This window comes from Mustela lutreola, chromosome 15 (genome assembly GCF_030435805.1).
Source record: "Mustela lutreola isolate mMusLut2 chromosome 15, mMusLut2.pri, whole genome shotgun sequence".
NCBI lineage: Eukaryota > Metazoa > Chordata > Mammalia > Carnivora > Mustelidae > Mustela > Mustela lutreola.
This window is the reverse complement of record NC_081304.1, coordinates 16,704,365-16,730,329: the sequence shown is the minus strand read 5'-3', so window position 1 is coordinate 16,730,329 and position 25,965 is coordinate 16,704,365. Positions and strand designations below refer to the sequence as shown.

At 56.6% G+C, this 25,965-nt stretch overlaps 1 protein-coding gene across 20 annotated transcripts in view; it reads left to right on the top strand.

Annotated features, from left to right (window-relative positions):
* Positions 1–22,698, top strand: part of MAPT (microtubule associated protein tau) — a 94,204-nt gene extending 71,506 nt beyond the window's left edge. For 8 of the 20 annotated variants that reach the window (XM_059148045.1, XM_059148043.1, XM_059148037.1 and 5 more), the window contains 7 exons: positions 841–1,038; positions 2,121–2,253; positions 5,142–5,407; positions 13,537–13,629; positions 16,962–17,043; positions 18,239–18,351; positions 21,315–22,698. In XM_059148045.1, the coding sequence (XP_059004028.1) occupies positions 841–1,038; positions 2,121–2,253; positions 5,142–5,407; positions 13,537–13,629; positions 16,962–17,043; positions 18,239–18,351; positions 21,315–21,530 (1,101 nt within the window). In that variant the 3' untranslated portion in view covers positions 21,531–22,698. The remainder of the gene's footprint in view (positions 1–840; positions 1,039–2,120; positions 2,254–5,141; positions 5,408–13,536; positions 13,630–16,961; positions 17,044–18,238; positions 18,352–21,314) is intronic. The other 12 variants (XM_059148058.1, XM_059148047.1, XM_059148057.1 and 9 more) reach the window with 5 other exon arrangements.
* Positions 22,699–25,965: the final 3,267 nt, after the last annotated feature.

The window sequence follows — 25,965 nt, the reverse complement described above, 5'->3', positions numbered from 1 at the left end:
GAGGGGGCAGCTCCGTCTCTGAGGCCATCCAGCCCCATACCCTCTTGTTGGGCTACCTCACCCAGGCTCTTTCATGAGGTAGAATGTGTTCAAGACTGAAATTGGCCAGATTAGGATTTAACAGGTAGTGTGAAAGGTTAGTTTTGTTTGAGACTTTAATCAGAAAGTGTGTGCGTGTGTGTTGTGTGTGTGTGCGTGTGCACATGTAACCTGAGGTAAAGGCAGAATCGTTAAGACTTGGGATAGGCAAAATCCTGATGTTAGCAAGTGTGAGACTCTCGATGTGGCAGAAGAAGGCCAAGGGCTAGCAGGCCGGCATGAGTTCCTCAGCTGCAGTTTAGCAGAAAGTGGGGCCCTGCTGACCCATGACACCCTGAGGATGTTTTCTTGAAAAACATCCTAAGAATCCTATGCTTTGGCAATCTCCCCATGAGCTCTTTGGGCGTGAAACACCTTTAAACCAGTAGTCTCCAAAGTGGCAGGGGTGCAGCACGAGAAGATCTAATGGGCCGAAGAACATTCTAGAACTTCTATTTTTTTTGCCCCACCTCTCTTTTAAAAAGACCTGCCATACGTAAGTTTTATGAGGTACATGGTGTGTTGGCATCGTAGCATGTGTATTTAACTGATAAATTACTACCAGGATGTTAAGAGCGTGTAGCCACTTTCGGTCCTTGGGGATCAGAAGGACGGATGAGGGTACACAATCCAGACCGTTTGGAGATCACTGCTTTAAACCATTGCCTGCCTTGTTTATTTTTAGTTGCTGTCCTTTTTCAGTTTGTTCCCCTCCCCCATGTGCTGACTTTTATTTTGATTTTATTTATGTTTGTGTTTAAGACATCCACACCTTCCTCTGCTAAAACCCCGAAACCTAGGCCTTGCCTTAGCCCCAAACGCCCCACTCCTGGTAGCTCAGACCCTTTGATCAAACCCTCCAGCCCTGCTGTGTGCCCAGAGTCATCTTCCTCTCCTAAACACGTCTCTTCTGTCACACCCCGAACTGGCAGTTCTGGAGCAAAGGAGATGAAAGTCAAGGTAAGGAAACCACCTTTGAAAAGAATCAGGCTGCTCTAGTATGGTTTTCAGATGGATGCTGTTTTTAGCCACAGAGACCTTCCTTCAGAGAAACTCTTACCTAGAAGCACCACGTAGAGCAGTGAGCTTTCTGGTAAACCGGGACAAGGGGGGGGGGCGTGGCACTATTCTTTAAAAAATTATTTATTTATTTATTTTTTCCCAGCTGACCTTAGTCCCCTGTAGCACCTGACAGGGCCCAGTTCTGAATAAATAAATAAATAAATAAATAAATAAATAAATAAGTCACTGCCCTAACTGGGAGTGCTTCTAGAGCGCCCCCTTGTAGGTTGGGTACAGGGCCACCACACAGAGCCTGTCCTGCAAGGGCTCTCCTGGCCCCACCTTGAACCATCCTGTGATCTTTGGTGAATGTCAGTTTCTTTTTTGAGTCTGTGTTATGTGTCAAGGTCAAACCCAGTGACTGTTCCCAGTCAATAGACAGCTTGCGCATCGGCTCTTGACCGTTGGGCAGTTTGCTAATTGGCACCAGTGTTCACCCTGCCAAGGGCTCTTAGGGTGCTCAGGAGTCACGGAATCCTAAGGGTTGTTTGGGACAGAACAGAAGAATGACCTAGCTCTGTTGGTACCCGAGGTCAGGTTCATCGGTGTTCCTCAGGGGCCTCTGGTGAAGCCAACCTCAATGAGTCTAGTGAATCCCTGTGGAGGGTCGGAGAATGGCTGTCCACACGGGAATGTCCCGCCCGCCCATGAGCCCTGGGCCAGTGATGAGCCTGTTCGTCCTTCTAAGCTCTGTGACCTTTTTATAAAACACAACAGCACCCCTCCTGCGGAAAGCTCACCTGCGCTCTTCTTCCAGGAGCACTCGGAGGTCAGGGCGCTGGGTGCCTGGGTGGAGCTGGGGGTTCGTGCGCCCGCAAACCCCTAACATCAAGGAAGACATTTGTGGCATCTAGCAGGGAAAGGGTCACCCCAGTCTTAGCCTCGTTTTGAGTCAAGGAGGTTGAGTGGGGCTCTCATGGACTGCAGGTGAGTTACCTTTCCCAGACGTGAACACCACGATACCATGCTTCGGTTGACAGGGGGCGGATGGTAAGACCGGAACGAAGATCGCCACCCCGCGGGGAGCGGCCCCTCCAGGCCAGAAGGGCCAGGCCAACGCCACCAGGATCCCAGCGAAAACCACGCCCTCCCCAAAGACCCCTCCAGGTACTGGTAAGAAAAATGTTCTCGGACACTAGGTCAGGGGCAGCTGTCGGTGGGTGCCGTTCCCTGGCGGTGGGTCACTGCCGGTCACGGACGGGCACACAGACACCTGCAGCTCACTGAGGACCTGAGCGCTCATTTTCTTTCTAAGACTTTGGACAGTTTTCCAAGGTCAATATTGAATCCCCACTTTTGAGCAATGACGAAATCAAGGCCTTAAAAGTGTGCACGTATAAGTCTAAACAACTCACTTCAAGCACGAGGAGAATGCAGGCGTGGGACTAACTAAGCGGCAGGAGAGGGGGTGCTCTGAGTTTCTCTGACCCCCAAGCCTGGGGGGCCCCCGTGTGGCGGCTCTGTGTCTCTGGAAACAGAGCAGCAGCCCAGTTGGGTCCCCATGGGTGTCCTCACACCAGCTGTGGCCCCTGCTCCGCTGGACTTGCTGGAGTGGGCCCTTTGGCAGCCCCAAGCCCTCGGCTGGGCACCTGTGTGCTCCCCTATCCCCCAGTGGTCCTGAAAGTCAAGTTGAGTTAGTTCTGAGTCCTGAGCAGCCTTCCGTGGAGCAAATCTGCTCCCGGCGGCCCTAGAAAGAACAGTTGCCCTCTTTGGGTTTGGGAGACAGCCTGGCCGAGACAGCCTGGCTGAGACAGCCCGGCCGAGCTCCTCTCCCTCCACCTCCCCAGGGGCGCTGTCCTGGGGGACAGGAACTCAGGGCATCTGGCCTGCCTTGGCTTTGGGGAGGTGCCCGGGAGTCTGAGGACTTTGCACGGGCCTAGAGAAGCCGGCACTGGCTTGGGGGTCTCTCTGCTGGGCGGGGCCCCTGGGGGACAGCTCAGAGCCCTCTATCTTATCTGCATGCGGTGATGTTTGCCTCCTTTGCCCTGGGGTGCTTCCTGCAGGGGTGCTCAGCTCACCAAAACCCGCTGGGTGGCTTGTTCCTGTTCATGCGGCATAAGGCTAATTCACAGAATCGGGATTGGATTTTACACGCGACTCTCATCCTGCTTTTCTTCCCTTGGCATCAAGCCTGTTGACTCACACAACTCACAGCACTGGGACCAAGAATGTGCCTTTCTCTTTGGGTCTTACCTGCATTTGGGTGGCGGCTTGCGGTGAGGGCTGACCTCTGTGGGCCACCTCGACCTGTGTCCTGCCACCCGGAGGGGTCGGGACCCCTGTTCCCCGAACACACTCCCTGCCTCCCTCGCCTCTGCTCCGCCGCCTGGCTGGCGCCCGCAGCATGATTAACGATTTCACGGAGGCCCCGTTTAAGCTTGGTTATAATGAGGCTCCCTGTGGATTTTTCTTTTTAAGCTACCAAGCAAGTGCAGAGAAAACCACCCCCTGCGGGGGCCAAATCCGAGCGAGGTAATTCGGGGGCTGCTTCTCCCCGTGGGCGCTCGCTGTTCGTGCGTGGCTGTCCGTTGGCCTAGGTTTTGAGAGCGGAGACGACCTGCTTCTTGAACCTGAACGTGGAATCCTCCGAATTCCTGCTCCGCGTTTTGTGGCTTAAGCAGATGCATTGGTCTGACGGACCTTTCTGTTCACGCGCGTTCTCAGGAGCCTGGGCCGAGGCTCGGGGAGCAGGGGGCAGGAAGCACGGACGTGTGAAGTTCCCACTGGCATTTATTAATGAGGGCAGTGAGCGCTGCCCTCTGTGCTGGATGCTTGCCCTCAGGTCAGCTCTGTGGGCTGTGGCCACTCTCCCCACGGTCCAGATGAGGATGCAGCCTTAAGAGGCTGAGGGACTCGTCCACGGTCAGTCTTGCCATTAAGTGGCACAGAAGGGATTTGCAGTCACCCCCCAAGTGACAGTGGTCAGCCTTTGTGCCTGGAGGCAGGAGCAGGGGTGTGGGGGTGTTGAGCCTGGGGCGGAGGCCTTGTCCATCATTTCTCCGATGTGGAAAGGGAGGAAAAGCTTGGTTTGTCCTGTTGCCACGGAGCTTGATGACCTTAGGGTCAGACGTGGAAACTCTAAAAATGGCAGGACTTCCCCTTCCTCCTGATGAGAGAAATTGGCTTTTCGCTGCTGCCGGGCACTTCCAGCCAAGAGCTGCCCTTCTCCAGGGTGGGGTCTGCAGGTCCCGGTTTGGGACACATGGTTCCCGGGGCAGGGGCTGAGTCTTGGGGAAAGAGCAGCCCCAGCAGCTTCCTCGCAGTGGGGAAAGGTGCATGGACCACCGTGCATCGGCGTAGGGGGCAGGGAGTTCTTGGAGAGGGCAGAGCAGGTGGCACAAGGTGGCCTGGCTTGTCGGGAGAGCTGCGGACAGGTGCACACAGGGCAGGCGTCCTGTTCTGGAGCCCACATACTGCAGAGGGGTTGGGGAGGTTGTGCAGGGCCTGCTGGGAAAGGGGCCTGGAACTTGCCGAAAGGGTCTAATAGAGCCAGACAAGGGTGGCCCCTGGTCCTGTCACCATGTCACTAGAGTTTTTCAGAGCACATCTGCACGCATCCGTGCCAGGCCTCCCTCCCCGTGGGCTTGGTCATTATTCCCACGTTCCAGCTGGGGCGCATAAGCTCAGAGAGGGAAGGTGATTTTTCTGAGACCACACAGCTAGCTGGACCTAGTCTCTTGACGCCAGGGCCATGGCGCAGAGCTGGTCCCCTCTGGAAAGAGTACCCAGTGGTCCTTGGTGACGGCTCGGTTTCCCCCCTGGGAGACAGGGAGTCTCTGTCCCGACGAGACAAGGCCTGGAAGAAGAGATACATCTCTAGAAATGAGGTCAAGTGCAGCCTCCTACTGGCTCAGTGGAACCTCCCACCTGGTTCCCACCTGCCTAACCAGCCCTGGGTCTGGGCGTGGGTCCCCCCCACCCCGGGACAGGCAGCCCCCAGAGTCTTTTCTTCCTTCCTGCCCTGCCCCAAGTGCTGGCCTCACCACCTCCTGTCTCTCCAGGTGAATCGGGGAAATCCGGGGATCGTAGCGGCTACAGCAGCCCTGGCTCCCCAGGCACTCCTGGCAGCCGCTCCCGCACCCCGTCCCTGCCAACCCCGCCCACCCGGGAGCCCAAGAAGGTGGCTGTGGTCCGCACGCCACCCAAGTCGCCGTCTTCGGCCAAGAGCCGCCTGCAGACCGCCCCCGTCCCCATGCCAGACCTGAAGAATGTCAAATCCAAGATTGGCTCCACGGAAAACCTGAAACACCAGCCAGGCGGCGGGAAGGTAAGGGCACGCGGGCAGGGGCTGGCCCCATGACGCCGCGGCAGAGGCGGGCAGTGACCCTGCCCACACCCGTCCCCTCACACCCCGGTCCCTCCTGGATCTCTTCAAGGAAAGTCAGCTCTGGCTCAGTTCTGTGTTGGGTGTTGGGGTCACCACCACACTGTGAGTGCCCTGCTCAGGGGACAGAAAGCACTGGTTCTTTCCTTCCCTGTGTGAGCCCCTGCTGATCGGACAGTCCCTCTGATGATGAGGTTGGGTGTGTCTCTGTGACCCGGGGGCACCCACAGAGGTTCCCCATCCTGTCTCGTGTTTAGAACATGACACGACCAACCTGTAGGTGAGTCTCTCTGGTGTTCGTTGGACATTTCTCTAGGTTAACATTCTCTCTAATCCTCAATTCTGGGGGAATCTGGGGTGCCCTTTTGAACAACTGGTTCTTTGGGGGCACATGGGCACTCATGAAATCTTTGGTTTCCCTAATGGTGGAGAAATGTGAACTTCCAAAGGCCTAAGGTGGCGGGAGGTGGCGACTGACCTGGACCCCCTCCTTCTCCTCTTGTCCCCTGCCCCCCCGTTGTAGAAGCTTGGTCGAAGCTTCCCAAGGCTGACATAGAGAAGACCACAGCTCATATAACAGAAGTGTATTTGCTCACTGCTCTGGAGGCCAGAAGGCCAAGATCAGGGTATCGGCAGGGCTGTTTTTTTGTTGTTGTTGGGTTTTTTTTGAGGTCCCTCTGCTCGGCGTGTAGATGGCAGCCTTCTTGTGTCTCACGGGGGCTTTTCTCTGGGTGCCTCTCTGTCCTAGCCTCCCCTTCCAAAAGGACCCTGTCATACTGGATGGAGGCCCAGCTTGTGAAAGGCCCTATCTCCAAATGCGGTCCCATTCTGAGGCATTGGGAGTTAAGACATCAGCATATGAATTTGGGGGGACACAGTGCAACCCTAAACAGCCTGCTCCCCACCCTGTACTGGTGGTTGGGGGTGGGGAAGGGAGAAGAGATGGCTTGTGTGCGGGGGACCAGGACTCAACTGTTGAGGCGCTGATGTGTTGGGCCTCCCGGACTCGGGCCGTCTGGGCACCCGTGATCCTCCTGCTGTGCTGGGGGAACGTTATAGAACCCAGAGCCAGCATTTCCCTTTCCAGTCAGAGCCACTCGTCTCCCCCCACAGCGGGGACCATTGGCACTATGGATGTCCTCTTGGCTGGGGCCTGGGTCACCATGAAGGGAGGGTGTCTCAGGGCTTTCTGTCTATGTTGGTGCCTTAACTGAAACCCTGAGCTCTGCTCCCTGCGGAACCTCAGGGCCTCCCCTCAGCCTTCTCCATCCTTGGGGTCCCGAAGAGTCCTGCCCCGCTGGGAGGTCTGGGTGCCTCTCCAGGTAGAGCCCCAGGGCTCATGGCCACTGGTCTGTGGTCCCCGGGGTTGGCGCTAGACCCATGTTTATTTTTCTGTGGTGTTTGCCTTGGCTGTTCCTTGTAAAGATGCCTGCGTCCTTCCAGAAGGGGCTCTGGGGCAGCTGGGGTGTTGGCTTGAAGTTGACCCCTCTGTGAAGCTTTATGGACAGAGGGTTGACAAGGGGATAGGTTGTTCCCACGGGTGTCCGCACACCTCCCTCAGCGCCATGAAAGTCCCACGTGTGCCGTTTCCACAGCATAGAGGGACCACTGGCCCCTCATGGTGGAAAAGGGAAAACACCCCCGCCCCCGCCAACACAGCCAGCTCTGCACCTGTGAGAAGATTGTGGGGCTGCGACCAGTGTCTCAGGACAACAATGACTGCAAGAGAGAAACTCACCATCAGCAAACTGCGCCCCCCCCCAACTGCTGCCTGTGGGCTGTCACACACCAGCAAACACCCACCTCTTCCTGCCCCGGCCGCACCCCCATCAGCCCAGGCTGCACCCCCCCCCCCACGCCCTGAGTTCCTCTGAGGTTGGCACGGAAAGCGTGGGTGTCCCTGGCCCTGTTCCAACAGTTTGGCACAGGCCCCAGTGCCGGGGCGGAGCATTTCCCACTGAGGACCCTTCCGGGGCCAGAATCTGCCCCTCGCACCCACAGCTGCCCACCAGTGGGGGAGGAGTCCAGTGGATGGGGACAGCGACCTGAGGCTCTAGGTGGCCCAGTCCCCCCTCCTCAAGACCTCACCGTGCTGGGCGCAGACCTATGGCCTCACATATACTGGAGGGGTTCAAGGGGAGAGGAACACTTTATCTGGGGCTCCGTGGGGTAGGGCGCAGGGAAGTGGCCTAGGGAGGAGGAACAGCTTCCCTGAAATCCCATAGAGAACCTAGAAAATTGTTGGAAACAAAGAAAGCCTCAGCCATAACGAAGAGGAACAGTAATCTCCAGAGAAAACAAGGAGCCAGGAAACAGGAAAGAAGGCACGTGGGATTTGGGGAGGGCTTTCAGAACGCCTGGACTAAAGGTTTCTGGAGCTTTCCTTGTGATCGTTGGGGCCCGCCAGACAGTAAGGGCTCAGTGGGAGCTTATTTCGACCGAAAAAGGGCTGGCACTGTGAGTCTGACGAGTACCGTGACCCCCTGCATAGGTGGTCCCCTGAAGGAGGAGAAGCGAGAGGGCCCAGTTTGAAAAACCTGCAGAGACTGAAAATACCCAGGATCGACATAAATCAGTGACTGGGGGAAAAAAATGTAAAACATCCGTGTTCTGCTTTGTACTTTACTCTGTTCTCCTGATTTGCTACTACGAGTAGGTATTGCTTGAAGATTCCAGAATTCTTTTTATTTATTTATTTGAGAGAGATCACAAGTAGGCAGAGAGGAGAGGGAGAGAGAGGAGGAAGCAGGCTCCCTGCTGAGCAGAGAGCCCGATGCGGGGCTCGATCCCAGGACCCTGGGATCATGACCTGAGCTCAAGGCAAAGGCTTTAACCCACTGAGCCACCCAGGTGCACCTCCAGAAGTCTTTTTTAAAGGAAAATGCAGATAGTCACTTGGCTACTTGAACAGAATCAGCTGAATCCACCAAAGGCTGGGGGAGAAGGCAAGGCAGGCCAGCACCGCAGACCCACATGTCTGCTCCCGGGGGGCAGCGGCTCTCCTCCCTGACTGCAGGAGAATCACCTGGGGAGGCTTGGTGGGGGAGGTAGGAGATTCTTCTAAAAATCCTAGTGCCAGAGCCTTCCCCAGGCCCATTAGACTCTCCCAGGGAGCCTCCCCAGGTGTTCTCAATGTGCAGTCCCCGCTGAGACCCGGATTCTCACCTGCTGGCTCTGACCTCGACCCCTCCTAGGTTCTCCTGTGCTACGCAGATCTGAGGACTGAGCACAGAGGGAAGCACAGGGATCCCAGGGACCATCCAGAGTGGGAGAGAGATGGAGCTCACTTGGGGACAAGGCCTCCTGGTCAGAACTGGGGCGGAGCCTATGGCTCTGAGGATGTCCAGACCAGTCCTACAATGCTTGGGCCCCAGGCAGGACAGAAACCAACCTAGAGAGCCAAAGGGTTCCTTCCCCTCCATCCTCCAGAGCTTTGGGCTGCAATATTCCAGGTGGCCACAAGATGGCAGCAGAATGCTGTGTCTGTCTCCACGCGGGAGCACTGAAGACTGTATTTTTAAAATTCATTATATTTAGCAACAGGGTCCCAGTTCTCTCCTAAAAAGCACACAGAACATTTACGTGAAGTCAGTTAAGTCCATTTGTACCTGGGATAGCCTGCCTCTCCTGGATCAGGGCCAGGGATTCAGCTGAAGCTGAGCTGAGGGCCCTGGCCCTGCCGAACCAGGCTGGGACCCTTCCCTGGGGCCAGCCCTGTAACTCCCAGGCCCTCCAGGCACCTCTCCCTGTGCACGGCATCTGTATCTCTCAACAAGCTTGTGTAAATCCCTTCATATTAAAGATGTACCCCGTACATCGACTCTAGGGGTGCCAGGCTGGGCCCAGCCAGCACCAGGCCATGCTGGAGACAGGCTTTGCCAAGGACAGCCAGTGGACACTGGGCCGGACTGGGAGCTCCTGGGGGGAGGCCTGGGCCACCTGGAGCATCTTGAGAGCTCTGAGCACGCACTGAGTCAGATCCAGGCCTGGGGAGCATTTGGCACAGCTTCAGGTCCTCAAGGAAATGGACAAAACCAAAGGGAGCGCTCTTCCTCCCCGCCCTACCTCAGCCTCTCCTCCTGGATCAACCCCGACTGCAGGAATTTCTCCCTTGACTGTGAGTCCCCTGAATCAAAATCTGGAGATTTGAAAACATCGTTCTTTCCTTTGATGAGGATTCTCAGTGTCTGCCCAGAGCCGAGGCTCAACAGTCCTACATGTGGCTGTAGCTGAGAAATTAAGTTTCTGGATTTCAGTTTCATAAAGCCAACCCTTTTAGCTCCCTTCTGAAAATCTAACACTTTGTAATGGGTGTTGACTTAATTTGACGACTAGCAGTAATTCAGGTCTTCTTTGTAAATATCCTTATGTCTACTGCCAAATCCCACACAAAAAAAAATTGTTGCCCTTTTTGTGGGATTGGAACAAGAAGAAGCCACATTAAAAAAAAAAAAAAAAAGTCTATGTACGTTGCAGATCTTGTTGCTTAATATCGCTAACTTCATTTGGTGAGTTTCTTAAATGGATTAGTTCAGAAAACAAGGTTATCTTTGTTGCAAAACTGGTGAGTTTCTTTGTCAGATAAGGGTTATGGAGCTCCTCATGGTCCCTGTTTTGCCTTGATTTCCAGGACGCTCAGAGTTCAAGGTAGTTAGTGTTCCGTCTCATCGTCAGTCTTGAGGACCTCTCCTCCTTTGACTATTACCCTTTTAATTTTGTTGTATTAGTATTTTGTGTGTGTGTGTGTGTGTGTGTGTGTGTGTTTTCTAATACTAGACAGCCCCAGTGCCTTTTGTGAAAGCAAGCAAGTCTGCTTCTGGGACTTAATCAGTGGAAAGGGATGAGTAAACCATGATGTAACCCTTCTGTGGGGACAGAGGGCGTTCGGGTCGCACTCCTTAAAATCTGAGGGTGGAGTGCGCTAATTCAGAGACACTGTGCCGAGGGGCGGCACCGTCCCACTTGCTGCTCTGGCTCCTGCCCGGGCTGAGCCCTACATCTCCTCCCGGCAGGAGAGAATTTCGGAGTCCACCCAGAGAGAGGGTCGTTGGTCCTTGGTGTTTGAGACACCCAGCTTGAGGACAGCTGGGGTGAAGTGTTGTTGTCACGTAGGTAGCCCGTAGTGAGGTCTTGATGTGAGAAGGTCGCTGAACCCCTCGGGGCCTCAGATGGTCTCCTCAGCACCAAGTTAGGGGCATGGCAGGTGAGGAAGATGATGTGGAATCAGATATTTACCCAACCGCTAAATGAGGAGTGGTTTTTACATTTAAAAAACCAGAGAAGAGGGGCACCTGGGTGGCTCAGTCAGTTAAGCATCTAACTTTTTTTTTTTTTTTTTTTAAGATTCTATTTATTTTGGGCGCCTGGGTGGCTCAGTGGGTTAAGCCGCTGCCTTCGGCTCAGGTCATGATCTCAGGGTCCTGGGATCGAGTCCCGCATCGGGCTCTCTGCTCAGCAGGGAGCCTGCTTCCTCCTCTCTCTGCCTGCCTCTCTGCTTACTTGTAATTTCTCTCTGTCAAATAAATAAATAAAATCTTTAAAAAAAAAAAAAAAGATTCTATTTATTTGACACAGAGAGAGAGAGAGATCACAAGCAGGCAGAGAGGCAGGCAGAGAGAGAGAGGGGAGGAAGCAGGCTCCCTGCAGAGCAGAGAACCCCACGCGGGGCTCGATCCTAGGACCCCGGGATCATGACCCAAGCCAAAGGCAGAGGCTTTAAGTCACTGAGCCACCCAGGCTCCCAGAGCATCTTACTTTTGATGTTGCCCCAGGTCATGGGTCTAAGGGTCATGAGATGGAGCCCCGTGTTGAGCTCCACACTGGACAGGGAGCCTGCTTCCTAGTCTCTCTCCCCCTCTCTTAAAAAATAAGTAGGGGCACTTGGGTGGCTCAGCGGGTTGACCTCAGCTCAGGTCATGACCTTCAGCTCAGGTCATGATCTCAGGGTCCTTCCGGCATCAGGCTCTCTGCTCAGCAGGGAGCCTGCTTCCCCCTCCTCTCTGCCTCTCTGCCTACTTGTGATCTCTATCAAAAAAAATAAATAAAATCCTTAAAAAAAAAAAAAACAGAAGAAATGACAAAGCCTAAATTTATAAACATTTGTAGAAAAATATACACCTACCAGCAAAAAGGGGACAAAGGTACAACTTCATAATAATAATTTTTTTTTTAAATGCAGAATAAGCCAACAATGCAGTCTCATTTATTTTAGTCAAAGAAAGCAAACCAAGTCTTTAAGTGTCCAGCGCTGGCAGCCGTGTGGCAAAACTGACTTTCCATGGTGCTCATGGGGTAAATTAATCCGACCCTTTTAGAAAGCCTCTTGGAGAGTTACTCTGAGAATTTTTAGAATATTTATAACTTTGACCCAGAAATTCTTCTTCTGGGACTCTGCTATGAAAATAATCCATCCTATGGAAAGAACTCCTTGCAGAAAGATGTTCATGGTGAAACTGTTTTTGTCATTTAAAATAAATATCTGGTCACACAGATGTCACAAAATGGAATATGACATATTTAAAATAATGCTTTTCATGACTGTAGATAAGACAAATGCTTAGAAGATGATGCTACTTATGTAAATAAGACCCTTTAAATGTAGTTTTATTTATAGATCTGTGACTTCAAGGGAACAGAATGAAAAGTTGGTTGTTCTTGGGTTAGGGTAATGAGAAAACTGTTTTGGTTTTTTGCTTTTTTTGACCTGTTTTTCAAAATCATAATGTTTTGTTACTTTTCTAATGGAAAAAAAAAAACATAGCTTTTTATTTTAAAGGAACATAGAAGAGAACGAAAAAGGTGGGCAGGTGCATGCTTACTGGGTGTTTCGAGCCGGACCAGTAAGGTTAGGGAAAAAAATGGGATGGGGTCCAAGAGAAGCTTACTCTGTTTTTATTTTGTCAGGCTAAGGACATCTAAAAATGATAAACATGATCTGCTACCAATGTAATTTAATAACTAATAATTTAATAAAGGAAAGGCCATTTGAACAAAAAATAGGATGGACAGATTTTGCCATTGTGTCCTGGTTTCCTCGTTTTGAGGAGGACCTTGAGGGCTGGCTCTGGCTCTGGGGTCAGGGTTTGGGACCCTTCTCCCCCACAAAAGCCAGGCCAGGACTCTGCAACACCCCTGCCCCCCACACACAGCCACCCTCGCGGGCCCCAAGTCCCCCAAGCAGCAACTCCAGCCTGGCTGGCGTTCCCAAAGGCCACATCGAAGAGGTTGGTGCCGTTTCGTGAATTCCAGAGAGCAACTGGTTCTTACTGGGGAGCTCCTGCTCGCCAGCAGGTGGCTGTTCTCTGCGCAGAACAGAAGCGAAGGGAACTGGAAGAGAAGCACAGGGCTTCCCAGCAGGGAGTGAGCCGGGGATGAAGATGTTACCACCGCTCCGCCACGGTTGTCGGTGTATTTTAGCTTTTAGACAAATTGAGTAAAAATCAGCCACCGCTGAAATGGTGGTGTCTCGCACAAAGAGAGGCCGGGATTCGTCTCTCTCCGCAGAGCCCTCTGTGTCTTCCCTGCGATTCTCACACCTAGCCGAGCGCCCCTACGAAGCCCCGGGCGAGCTTTCCAGAAGCACAGAGACCAAGATGCTAATTCTAGGTCCGGGTGGGGTAAAAAAATTCTGCAGGTGATTCCAGTGCCTCCCAGCTCTGAGGACAGGCACAGAGAGCTCTCGAGAATGTTCGGGCAGGCCTGGTAGGTGTGTGAATGAGGACACGGATGGGACTTTGTTTCTCTTTTATTTATTCATTCGGTCACATATTGAGCACATCTCACTCCATCCCGGCCTGGAGGACGCTCGGCTGGGGTTTATAGGTCTCCGACGTGCTGGGGGGGATGCGAATGGCCTCCGGGTGGACGTGCTTTCTAGGCCCAGCGTTGTCCAGCCCTCGCAGTTCTGGAAAGCCTTCCTGGGGCAGCGCCCCTGGGAAGGCCTGACTCAGGCCTCCTGCCCTCAGCCTGGCGCCGCCTCTCCCGGCCATGAAGCTGGCGGTGGGGGAGTTCGGTAGCCCCGGCGGGGGTGCCTGGCGTGGTGTGTCACTCATCCTTTTCTCTGGCTATCAAAGGTGCAGATAATTAATAAGAAGCTGGATCTTAGCAACGTCCAGTCCAAGTGTGGCTCAAAGGATAATATCAAACACGTGCCAGGAGGCGGCAGTGTGAGTACTTTCACACTTTCCCCGCACCCCACTGCTGTTTGTAAGAGGCAGCGTGGGTGTAGATGCTCGCGAGACATTGCAGAGAATAAACCATTCCCCGGTTCAAGGTCAACCTGTGTCCCCAATACCCGTAGCCCGGGCTCCCCACACTGTGCCCACTGTTCTGGGGAGCCTAGGCTGCCCCAGCACTGGTGGGTCCCCTGGCCAGTGCAGGCTGCCGGGGTGGGAAAGGGCAGATGACCCTGCTCGCCAGCTGGTGACTCTCTGTCCCAGACCAGAGACCGGGTCCTCACCCTGTAACACCCTGGGCAGGGGGGCGCCACCCACCATCCAGCACAGGTCCCTGGAAGCCCCACAGCCCGCGGGAGGTTGGGCCGAAGGTGGTGGCACCCAAGTCTGGGCTCGGTCCCCTCCTCCCCTGTGACGGTGGCAGGTTCACCTTGACAGCCCCAGGGACAGCTGGCCCGCCTGGGCTGACAAGCAGACGGCAGAATCTACCTATCCTGCCTCGGGCCAAGAGACGTGCGTCCAGTCTCTGTTAATGTTTGCACCCCGCATTTGCAAGGCACGAGCAGGTCCCCAAGCCTGGGCTCAGGCTACACACAGCCCCACCCCTGGCTGAGCCATCAGGTGCAAAAGAGCCCAAAACAGTGCCCCAGGGGACCCTGCCTCAGGCGGGCGGGGCAGGCAGGCATTGCAGAAAAACGCCACTTTGTACCCTTTTCAGTCTGGCTTCCTCCAAATGTCCTGGGGGCACCGGAGTCCCCAGTGGGTGAGGACCTGAGATCTGGGGTTGGCATCCTCACTGCTCACCCACCCACTCTGTCAACTCTGCCGACCCCCTCCAGCCTCTCGGTGGCCACACACAGTAGGGACGTCCAGAGGAAGGGCACCCCTTCTCCCCGGCCCCCTCCCCTGCCACTCGGGTTAACTGGCAGCCAACCTTTAAACCCATCTCAGCGGGAGGCCCAAGCCCCTTTGAGGTCCCCCCTCCCTGGGTCCGGGAGCTGGGATCTCACTCCCGGCTAGTGGAGCCTGGGGAATGGTGGCAGCCCCTGGCCAGCGCTCTCTCCAGAACATACCCAGCCCGGGCCGCACCCCTGTGTCCAGCAAACCCCCACCCCGAGGTTTATTCTTGCAATGTGCCGCTGTCCCCACCCTGAGCACCCGGACCCCGCCGCTGGTCCCGGGACTAGCGTGTGCTTCCCACCGCTGCTGCATGACGCTTCGGTAACGCTTCCTCACTGGTGTCTGCTCCATGTCCCCTCTGTGTCCCCGGTCCTTGTGCTCCGGTCCCATTGCTCCCAGAAGCCAAGGGAAGGTGTGGGGACTGCCCACGCCCCTGGGCTCCAGGTGGCAGCTTTGACTTCTGGAGTGCTGGTGTTGCTGCAGACGAGGGCTCTGGCCTGGGGAGGAAGGCTCTCTGTGTGACACCAGTCTGGTCAGCTGGTGGCAGGTGTGCGGGGACAGCCAAGGCTGTGGGGCCCAGGGGGCCACAGACAGCAGACCGCTCCTCCGGGTCTGAGTTCTGGGGAGATTGTAGCTTCCCACAGCTGCTGGCTGTGCCCAGAACCTCAGGAGCCTTGCTGGGGGGCACCCCCTGTCTGACCTGCGCTCCCTGCCTGCCTGCGGCTCACCTGTAGGAGCTGGCAGAGAGCCCAGGATTTCTCAGGCTGGCCTTGAGCACTGGTTTGCAGTAAGGGCTTCACAGAAATCTCTTCTCCTGGTGGACGGTGGCTGGGGGGCTCCAAGCAGCTTCCTGTGTTCTGGGGGTGCTAGACGGCTGGCCTGGGCCCCCGCCTCTGGCGGGCTGCCCTTCCCTTCCCGAGCCTGGTGGTGACTTCCCAGCGGGCAGACTCCGCTCCTTGTCCATGTTGCGACCCTCCCCACCTCCCGGCTGGCTCTGGGCTCCACTCCCAGGCCTGGCCTCCTCCCTCTCTTGGCCTCCAGTCCGCCTGGCCTGGCCTCCTGCCCTCAAGCAGTCCTTTCCCTCTGCCTGTCCAGGTTCCTCCGCCTCCCTGCCCCCCTGTTCCCTGGTCCAGGCCGGGAGGGGCTCCTTCCCAGCCTCTCGGCGCCCCGTGCAGCACGCGCCGCTCCCAGACCTGACTCCCTCAGAATCGTCCCCCCCCCCCCCCCCCCCGGGGCTCACCCTCCCAGGCGTGGCTGCCACCCTGTGCCCCACCCCCAGCCTCACTCCGCACACCCCACACAGGCCAGGGGCACCTGTCAGCCCCGCTCAACTCGCCATCAATAAATGGCAATTGCCAGCACGATTTTCATTCACTAAAATAATTTGGAATCATTCCAGATGATTTAGACAGAAGTAGATCTCCTTCTGGTTCTCTGGCTCCAGGCCATCTCTCCCCTGGGTCACCCCAGGGGCAAGGAGTGGGAGGCAACTCCCCACTCCACGGTGACTGGCCTCTTGTACCCACAGGTGACCTCACACTGGTGGCTGCTGGCAGCTTTAGGAAGTGTCCATCAGTGACCATCCAGGGATTCCCTCCTCCCCCGCCATGGCTATGGGGGGTGCTGTGGGCGTGTCTCCTCCAGGGAACTGTTCCTTGGGCTGGGACTGGTGGCTCACTCAGGAGCTGTCACCCGCTCTGGAGGGCAAGCCACATGCTGGGCCCTCAACTGGTTCTGAGGAGCCCCGAGGCCTCCCCTACCTGTGTGTGTCCCAGCGGGTCCCTGTGCCTCCTGGCCATCTCCTATCGCTTTGCTCCCTGGGCTACAGAACCCAAATGTCCAGGACACTGTGTACCCAGGTGCCGGCCGGCTCTGGGTCCTGCTTGCTGACTGTCAACGCTCCCGCTGCGGTGCTGGGATTTGTGGGAGGCTGTCCTGGGAGCAAGTCCCCCACCGAGCCTGCTCTGCCCACTCCTCTCTGAGGCTCAGCCACCAGCAGACCCAGCTTCCCTGCTTTTGCAACAAGATTTTCTAAATGTCGCACACACGGATCGCGCAGATCCCTTCTGCTTTGTCCCCACTTACTGTGGTGTCTGTGTCACGTCAGGGAAGAGTGACTCTTTGAAACCAGCGGTGTGGGCTCTGCCCCGTGACAGAGGCTCCCTGTGTCCCCCTGAGGGACGAGAGCACTCCGGTACCACTGTTATTTTGTGAAGACCCGGCTCCCCCCGTATGGGGCAGGGTTGGCAGAAGTCTGAAGATGCAGCTTCCCACCATGACGAGGGGTGTGTTCCTCGGGGCGCCAGGAAGCACAGTCCCAGCAGGGCCCGGTCTGCCGGACACAGCTGCTTGTCAGGGTGTGCCGCCCACAGTGAAATCATCCTGTTTTATTCTCTGTCTCTCGCTCATCGTCTCACCTCCAGGTGCAGATAGTGTACAAGCCAGTGGACCTGAGCAAGGTGACCTCCAAGTGCGGCTCGTTAGGCAACATCCATCATAAGCCAGGTAGCCCCTACAGAAGGCGGGAGGGTCGGGGATGGGGTCAGGACTGGCTGAGGGGTGCCTTCTCCTGAAGTGGCTGGGAGGGACGGAGGGGAGGGGCTGGCCAGGGGGACATTGGAAGTGGAACTTGCTGGGCCCCAGGAGAGCCGGCTGCCCTGTCTCGCTCCTGCGTGGGGTGCTGTGCTGGCTAAGGCAACTCGAGGAGAGAGGGCAGAGGCTGGTCCTGACTCCAGCTTGTGGTTCTCTGAACAGGTGCACATAGGGCCTCTGGAGCTGGGGGAGGGCCTGATCTGGCTCCCGGAGGCTGGCTTGTGTGGTCCCCAGCCCACGTGGGGGGCCACTTCACCAGCCCTTGCCACGCTCCCGCTGTGACTTTGTTTCAACAGATAGTACTGCTGGGGCTCTGCCACGCTTGCCTTTCCCCTCCCCGTCCCACACCATGTAGAAGCCAGAGCTAGTAGCTGTAGATCTCTCTGCGATGGGGGGACTGTTCTAGACCTGCTCTGTTCCGTCGGATAGCCACCAGCCACGTGTGGCTGTTGAGCCCTGGAAACGTGGCTAGTGCATTTGATGAAATGAAAATTTTTTTTAAATTAAAATGTAAGTAGCTACACATGGCTGATGGCTACCGTCTTGACCAGCGCTGATGTGGATGGTTTTCTCCCGGTGAAAACCGTTCCTCGCCTGGGGCCGCCATCCTCCCATGCGGGGAGCTGCTTTCTCGGGTGGCTTTATCCTTTCTCCAGAAAGGAACGGCATCAGTCACTTCCCCAGGCCGTGTCCGCCATGCTTGGGCTCGGCCCTGAGCATCCAAGGAAGGAGAAGGGTCCGGGCCCTGGTTTGGTTAGGATGCGTTTCACCATTTAGTTTCATTCGAAGAGCTTGTTCCTTTCGGGACATTGGCATAGAAAGACTTCACTCTCTGCAAGCTTAGAGTGCGGAGCTGTTCCTCCCGGACTGAGCTGTCCGAGACCTGGGCGGTAACAGAGGAGGAAGCATTTGTTGAGCGAATATTGGATGCCCACCGTGATGAGAGAAATGCAGCAAGCTGGCATCAGGCCCTTTGGAAGGGCTTACCTGGGCCCCAAGCACCTTCTAATTGAAGGGTAGTCCTACCCCCTCGGAGAGGCGGGCGTCTTCCCGGCATCATGCGCTCTGCCCTCCTTCAAGGAGCCGTGCCCCATGTGCCTTGTTTCAGGAGGCGGCCAGGTGGAAGTCAAGTCGGAGAAGCTGGACTTCAAGGACAGAGTCCAGTCGAAGATTGGGTCCCTGGACAACATCACCCACGTCCCTGGCGGAGGGAATAAAAAGGTAAGCCGGGCAGGGCGGGGAGGAGGCTGCACTTGGATGTGGCCATGAACGCTTTCGCAGCCTGGTCCGGTTCTCCAGAGGAGGAAAGCCGAGGGGCCTGTCTTGGTCGGCTTGATGGGGATTCTCAGCAGGACAGTGATTGCCAGTTTTGATGTCCCCCCGCCCTCCCCCCAGACTCTGATGGGTCTCAGGGGCCGCCTGGGCACCTGGAGTTTCGAAAGCTCCCAGAGGATTCGTCTGTGCCCTTGAAGGTGAGAGCCGCAGTCCTCGGAGACAGCAGTCGGCCGGCGGCTGGCAAGCATCCGCGCAAGGAGGCAGGGGCCCCAGAGCCCGCCCCAGCGCACCACGAACAAGTCATGGGAACATAACCTAATTTTCTAAATGGGTCACTAGGCAGTTAGAGCAAAACAATGCTGCTGAAATCCAGGTTCCTGCAGAGCACCTGCCTGTCTGGCACAGAAATGTCCGCGGGGAGGCTGCTGGCCCGAGATCTCGGCGATCCCTGCAGTTTCTCGAGTCTCCAGGTCTCGCTGTGTGAGTGTGGGGGAGGGGGACACGAGGATGCGTGTGGCCCTGAGCGGGCTTCTGCTGGGGGCGTCACAGGATGTGGGCTCGTGGCTGCCCTTTTCCTCTTTTGCAGAAATGCAGCCAAAACACCCTCTGGGGGGTTCCCACGCATGCCCGCCGTGAAGTTCTGGAAACGGCTCTTCTACCAGTTTATAGCGCCTCCCAGCAGCTGACAGAGCTGTGGGGGAAGAGAAGGGGGGTTTCCAGAATGGGCACAGACTCTGAGACCTACCCCAGCATTGAGAAAGTGTGCTGCCCAAGGTGGCTCGGCTGGTTGGACATGGCAGCCGGGAGTCGGCTGAGCCAGTCGCCCCCCACCCCCGCCCCTCGCCCCTCATCCCCCCCCCCCCCCCCCCCGTGCCTCCTGGGTCAGCACCGGGCCTTCTCGATAGACACACCCCATGTTGTGTTTGAGGGGAAGGCCCTACAGTACAGTTTTGTAGAAGCACCTCCTGGGATGGTCTTAAAGCAGAGGCTGCAAACTCAGGCCTGCCCCTCCCTGGGTTAAGGCCTTGGTGACTCCCTGGGTGAGGGAAGGTCTCCGCCCACCCCTGGAAGCTTCTGGGTCCTGAGCAAAGCTCTGGGCTTGACTCTGCTTGGAGGTGTGACCCTGGGCAGGATGGGCCAGGGTTCTGCACACATTTCTCCATCAGCAAAATGGACAGAAATAGCCACATCCCAGGGTGGTGGGGAGACCCAGATGAGACCATGTTCTGGAAGGTTCCGGGTATTTGTAGCCATCTAAGAATGTGAGTCCGAGTCAGGCCTGAGTGTGAACTTATTTTAACTCACCTCTGTGCAGGCTCAGAAGGATGGGCCTGGCCCCCCACCCAGAAGACACTGTCCTGATCGGACTCAGGCCCCCACTTCCTGATGTGATGAGCAAAACTGCTAATGAGCAGTGGAACACAGGGCCCCTGACGCCTGAGCCCCTTCCAGTTTGGGAGATTTGGGGACATTCCCAGGACCCTATCGCTTTTCCTTCAAGACTCTACCATTAATGCTCTTATCAAAGGTTATGTCCCAACAGCCTTTCAAATACCGTGATAGGGAAGGGCTGTTTTTGCAAAGCACTGCACCAAAATGGACAAGATACCCGTAGAGCGTAAATGGGAGCCTGGCTTTTTGCTAAACCCACATTCACGCCCCCTACAACGGGGGCTCTTCACCCCCGGGGCCGAGGACTCCTGAAATTGTGCATAGGAATTGTGGGTGGGCGAGCACATGCCCGTGTGTACATTTTCCTGGCTTCACCAGATGGACAACGGTCCCAGGGCCCAGAAGAGCAGGGAATTCCTGTGTCCACCACGTCAGGACTCCTCAGGGATGATTATGAGCTACTCATGTCTCTAGCAGATGCTTTGAGTGTCCCGGGTCTCCTGTGGAGCAAAGACCTCTGGGCCTCTGGCTATGTTCCTGTTTCTGTACTTGACAAAGAACTTCAACATGGCAGGATTTCTAGCCCACCTGCCAGTGCTGCCCACAGCTGCTGCCTCCACCCCCCCCCCCCAACCCCCATCACCGGCGATGGGGAGGAATGTGTGTGGCTCGTGGCTGGCCAGCAGTGACTCTGGTGGTGTGCCTTACTCACCTCTGGCTTCTCCTTCATGCCTTTTTTTTTTTTTTTTTTTAAGATTATCTTTATTTATTTGAGAGAGAGAGAGAGGCAGGGGGTAGGGGTAGAGGGAGAAGCAGACCCCCTGCTGAGGAGGGAGCCCGATGTGGGGGCTGGATCCCAGGACTCTGGGTTCATGATCTGAGCCAAAAGCAGGCAGACTCTCAACCGACTGAGCCACCCAGGCGCCCCTCCTTCATGCTCTCATTTGCAGCTTGTTAGTATCTATTAAAATCAAATGCACTTGGCTTTGGACCTTCCAGCCATTCTGCTCCTAGGATGCATCTCCCCGTGTGTGAAATGCCGTGCACAGGCCGGTACTCGGACAAGCGTTGTGATCAGCAAGGACGCGGGAACAGTGCGAAAACCCGCGCTCCGGGGAGCAGCTGCATTTTCGTAGAGGACGGTAGAATGATCTGCGGGACAAGCATCGGGGAAGCCAGGGGCCGATAATGGAAGTTATTAGGCCAAGAGACTGAAGCGTAAAGCATGTGATATTGTCACTCTGTGTATTAAATACACAGACACACGTCTCATAGATCACGTTTGTGCATGTGTGGGAATTTCTGGAAGGACACACAAGACACGAACGATGGTCACTGCGTCTGGAGAAGGGAAGCGGGTGGCACACAGGCAGCCGTGTGCAGGTGTCCCCTCTGGAAAGGAGATCACACCGCCCCGGCCGCCACCACCACGGCTCCCTTCCTGAGCCCGTAGGCAGGCCCAGGCTTGCCCCCCTTTCCGGGGCTTCGCTCACCCTCGCGCTCCTCCTCTCTTGCAGATCGAAACCCACAAGCTGACCTTCCGCGAGAACGCCAAAGCCAAGACCGACCACGGGGCGGAGATCGTGTACAAGTCGCCCGTGGTGTCTGGGGACACATCTCCGCGGCACCTGAGCAACGTGTCCTCCACGGGCAGCATCGACATGGTAGACTCGCCCCAGCTCGCCACGCTAGCCGACGAAGTGTCCGCCTCCCTGGCCAAGCAGGGTTTGTGATCAGGCCCCCGGGGCGGTCAATAATCGTGGAGAGACGAGAGTGTGGAAAAAAAAAGAATAATGATCTGGCCCTTCGCCCTCTGCCCTCCCCCAGCTGCTCCTCACAGACCCGTTAATCCGTTAAGCACTTAACCTGCTTTTGTCACTCGGCTCTGGCTCGGGACTTCAAAATCAGTGACGGGAAAAAGAGCAAATTTCATCTTTCCAAATTGATGGTTGGGCTCATAATAATAAAATATTTTTTAAAAACATTTCAAAAGATGGCCACACCCGACATTTCCTTGGGCAATTCCTTTCGATTCTTTTTTTTTCCCCTCTGAGTAGAAGAGGGTGGAGAGGCTCTGCAAGCTGCTTCTGGGGCATCTCGAGGGACTGGGGCGTCCCCTCTCTGCCCCATCCTGGGGGTGTCACAGAGGCAGCGGCAGCAACAAAGGATTTGAAACCGGGTTCCATGTTGGAGCTGTGGACGATGTCAACCTTGTAGGGGGGGAGGGGAGGGAAGGGGAGCCCCGGGAGAGCCGGTGGGGGGAGGGGGGAGGGCAGAAGGATGAGCATGGGAGGGGCTGACAGGGGCTTGGTGGGGAGGAGCCGCTGCCCTCGGCCAGGAAGGGCAGCAGGAAGGACAAACTGCAAACTTGGACCAAGTGGCCTCCTGTGCTTGGTGGCCCCGGGCCTGCTGTGGGTCAGTGCGCCACCCTCTGGAGCAAGACTCCGGTCCTTCCCCTATACCACGAAGGGACGCTGGTGGGAGGAGGTGGCCATTTGGCGGGAGGGTGGCACCTTGCGGATCACTTCCTCGAAGACTGACCTTGATGTCCCCAGTGCTGGCCTCTTTCTCCCTCCCTGCAGGGTGGGGGTCCTGAGCTGAGGGGCTCCCCTTGGCCCCACGGAAACCCTGTTTTATTGAGTTCTGAAGGTTGGAACTGCAGCCACGATTTTGGCCACCTCACCGATCTGGGACTTTAGGGCTAACCGGTTCTCTTTGTAAGGACTCGTGCCTCCTGGGGGCATCCGCCTGCTCCCCAGCCTGGGCCTCTGGCATCTCTGGGTGTGCGGGGCTCCGGTGGGTGGGTCCTGAGCCTCCTGTCCCTCCCACGGCCACTGCAGCCACCTGTCTCCCCCACCCCCCACCACCCGCCATGCCCGTGTGTCTGCTGTGCAGAGCCCAGTCACTGCCTGTCCCCCTCATCGTGTCACAATGTCCCGAGTCCCCAGCCTCACCACGCCCCTTCTCAGCAATGGACGTTGTTCAGATGCGGGAGGCACCTGCTCTCATCTGAGGGGTGTGAGTGAGTGGAGGCAAAGCCCGGGCCCACGGTGAGACCTCGGTCTCTTGGTTTAAGCTCTGCTCACCAACTGGTGTGTCCCCCACGAACCCGATGACCTTCCTCAGTTCCTATCCCCCACCTCTCCTCATAGACGTGAGCCCAGGTGGGCTCAGGGAGGACCCGGGATGTTTTTGCCTTGTTTACTTGGAGAGCCTTTTCCTCCATGAGGGTCTGTCCCCCTTCCTGAGCTGAGCTGGCCGCAGGCTGGCTGTCCCGGTTCCAGAGGTGGCACCAGGACAGGCAGGTGAGGCCCCCTGGGCAGAACCACACCACACCCCGCCCCCCCCCCAACTTCCACCCAAGCTCACGACTGCCAGCCTCTGAGAAACCCCCGCCACCGCCCGACCCCCGTGCGGACCCCCAGAAGGGGAGCACATCCCCTCGGAAACGGTCTGTCCCCCTGGCCCAGCTGGAAGCAGTGCTGACCGTCTGTCCTGCTGGAGCAGCTGAACATATACATAGATGTCGCCTTTCCCTCCCCGTCTGCATCCTGTCGCCTTGTAGTCGGATCTGTTTATGCTTGGATTCACAGAGTGACTATGATCATGAAAAGGAAAAAAAAAAGGACGCATGTATCTTGAAATGCTTGTGAAGAGGCTTCTACCCCACCCCTTGGGGGTCCTAGATGTCTCCCCGCTACACACACACTGGGGCCCGGCTCCAGGGGACCAGTGGCTCTCTACCCTGCTGGGGCCGCCCGATTGGAAAGTCTTTCACAGCCTCTGGGACCCACAGAAGACCAGATTGTGACATCCGAGGACCCTCCGCTTCGAGGAAGGACTAGAGCACAGGACGGAAGCTACGGCGCCCCCTCGCGGCCCCTGCCGGGGTTTCCCAATGTCAGGGCGGAGAGCCGCGGATCTCCAGGCCGGCCTGGTTTGCAGCAGAAGGATGGCCCTCTCTGGTCCCAGCCAGAAGCCCCCAGCAACCCTGAGAGGGGGTCTCGGGATCCAGTTCCAGCTGGGGAGAGGGCCGCAGCCCCTCCTCAGCCCAGAATGCTGGGGCAGGCAGCCCGGGTCTCCCCACTGCATCCCCACAGCCACGGCAGGGGTTGCGCCCGCCCTGGAGCAGCCCTGGGAGCCCGAGCCGCCGGACTGCAGAGGGGGGACCCGGCCCAAAGCCTCAGTCGGAGCCCCGCTTGCCCAGCACAGGGAAAGGGAACCGCCTTCATAGAAAATCGATTTAGAGAAATTCAGCAACCTCGGGCCCAGTCTCAGGCAGCCCTGGGGGCTGGGGGAGTCAAGGGCTGCCTCTCCAGGACCCAGGGCTTCGTTTGCAACCAGGTTTCCGTGCAAGGAATCATCTGGGCCCGGAACTGACCACTGTGAGGCGCTCCATCGCTTTGAGTCCCAGCTGTCCTTAGAAGGGTCCTGAGGAAGAGAAGGGAAATGCGGTTCAGAGTTGGTAGCTCATGGACACTCGGCCCCTCCTTGTGGCCACGGACTCTGGCTACCCGTTCCGCAGTTGCTGAACCTGCTCTGATACCTTATTCCTAGAGCCTTGCTCAGAGGGCCCTGCAGTCTCCCTGGTGGGATGGACTACTGGGGACGGCCCAGACAGCACGGTTTAGGGTGATCGGGTCAGTGCTCGCCGGGAGACTGCAAAGGGATGCTGGCTTGTGACCTTGAATGAGGACAATCCAACCCACCCCACCCCACCCCACCCTTGCTCCAGGGCTGGGCACTCTGCCACCCTCATTGCCCCCACCTCCACGGTCAGTGTCCCTTGGGTGGGCCAGACAGGCTGTGCTGTACGCCTGGTCCCTTCGAGCCCTCCACTCACTTATCAGTAGTTCCATTTAAATTGACTTCAATGCGGAGACTGTATCCTGTTTGCTTGTCGTGCTTCTGGGGGGAGGGGGGGAGGAACCTGTAAGATAGTTACCAAGGGCAGAGGGAAGTCTTGGAGGGTAGCAGTTCAACCGCCTTGTAACCCTTTTCTTCAGATCACCCACGGTTTGCTAGAGGTCCCTGGGGTTTCACCTCTCCCCTGCCAGGTTTCCCGAGTGCAGCGGGCGGCCGGCTCGCGCTGTCTCCCACCCAGCCCAGCGCAGGCAGCAAGGCTCGTGGAGGAGCCTGGATATACAACTGCCCTCTCAGGGGGCCCCTAGCCCTGCCTCCCGCAGACCCTGGCATCCTTCCATCTAAGCCACTGGCACCTCTGTGTCACCTTTCCCGCCAGCTCTGGCCGCGCAGCCTGCCCTCCTGGCAGCTGCAAGTGTTCCTCCTTCACCCTCTTCTATCTTGTCCCCAAGTAGACCCAACAAGGTGGGGACGAGGGCGGAGGCGGAGGTGGTCAGCCTGTCCCATCTACGGGCTTGTGGCTTTGAGACTTCTGGTTTCTCTTCAGCTTCGAAAAGGGTTACCCTGGGCACTGGCCCAGAGTCGCCCCTCCTAATGGACTTTGCCCTGTGAATTTGCAGTGTTGGACAGGACAATTTCTGGCACTTGCAAGTCCCACAATTTCTTCGGTAATTCTGAGGGTGGGGGGAGGGACATGAAACCATCTTAGCTTAGCTTCCTGTCTGTGAATGTCCCTATGGTGTACTGTGTGTTTTAACAAATGATTTACACTGATTGTTGCTGTAAAAGTGAATTTGGAAATAAAGTTATTACTGATTAAATAAGGTCTCCGTGTGTGGATTCAAATAAGAACATAATTGAGGATGTAGGATTTCCAAGTCTTTTCCCAACCCGAGAACATGGCTCTGAACAAGGTTGCTAAAACCTGGACATCAGAATTTAACAGCTCTCTCCGGGGCCCAGGAGATGCAAGAAGAGTTCTCAGACTTGTTCTTTCTGCACGGACTCAGACCGCTGCTCGCAAACCACCCCGGTCCCACTCACAACTCACTGCCCCTGGGGCCGAGCTCAAGAGGCTGCGCTCCCAGTCGGCCAGACCCACGCCAGCCTACTGCCACCAGACAAGCGGGGATAGTGGGGGAGATCGGTTTTGGTCCCTAGACCTGCGAGTCAGTCCAACTGAATCTGCCTTCCTCTTTCCTTTGGATCCTTACTTAGATGGGGGGGAAGAGGTCCGCTGCGTCAGGACAGGAACACCGTGTAGCCCACAAAGGAAACAAAAACAGAAAACCGTAACCCACTGAA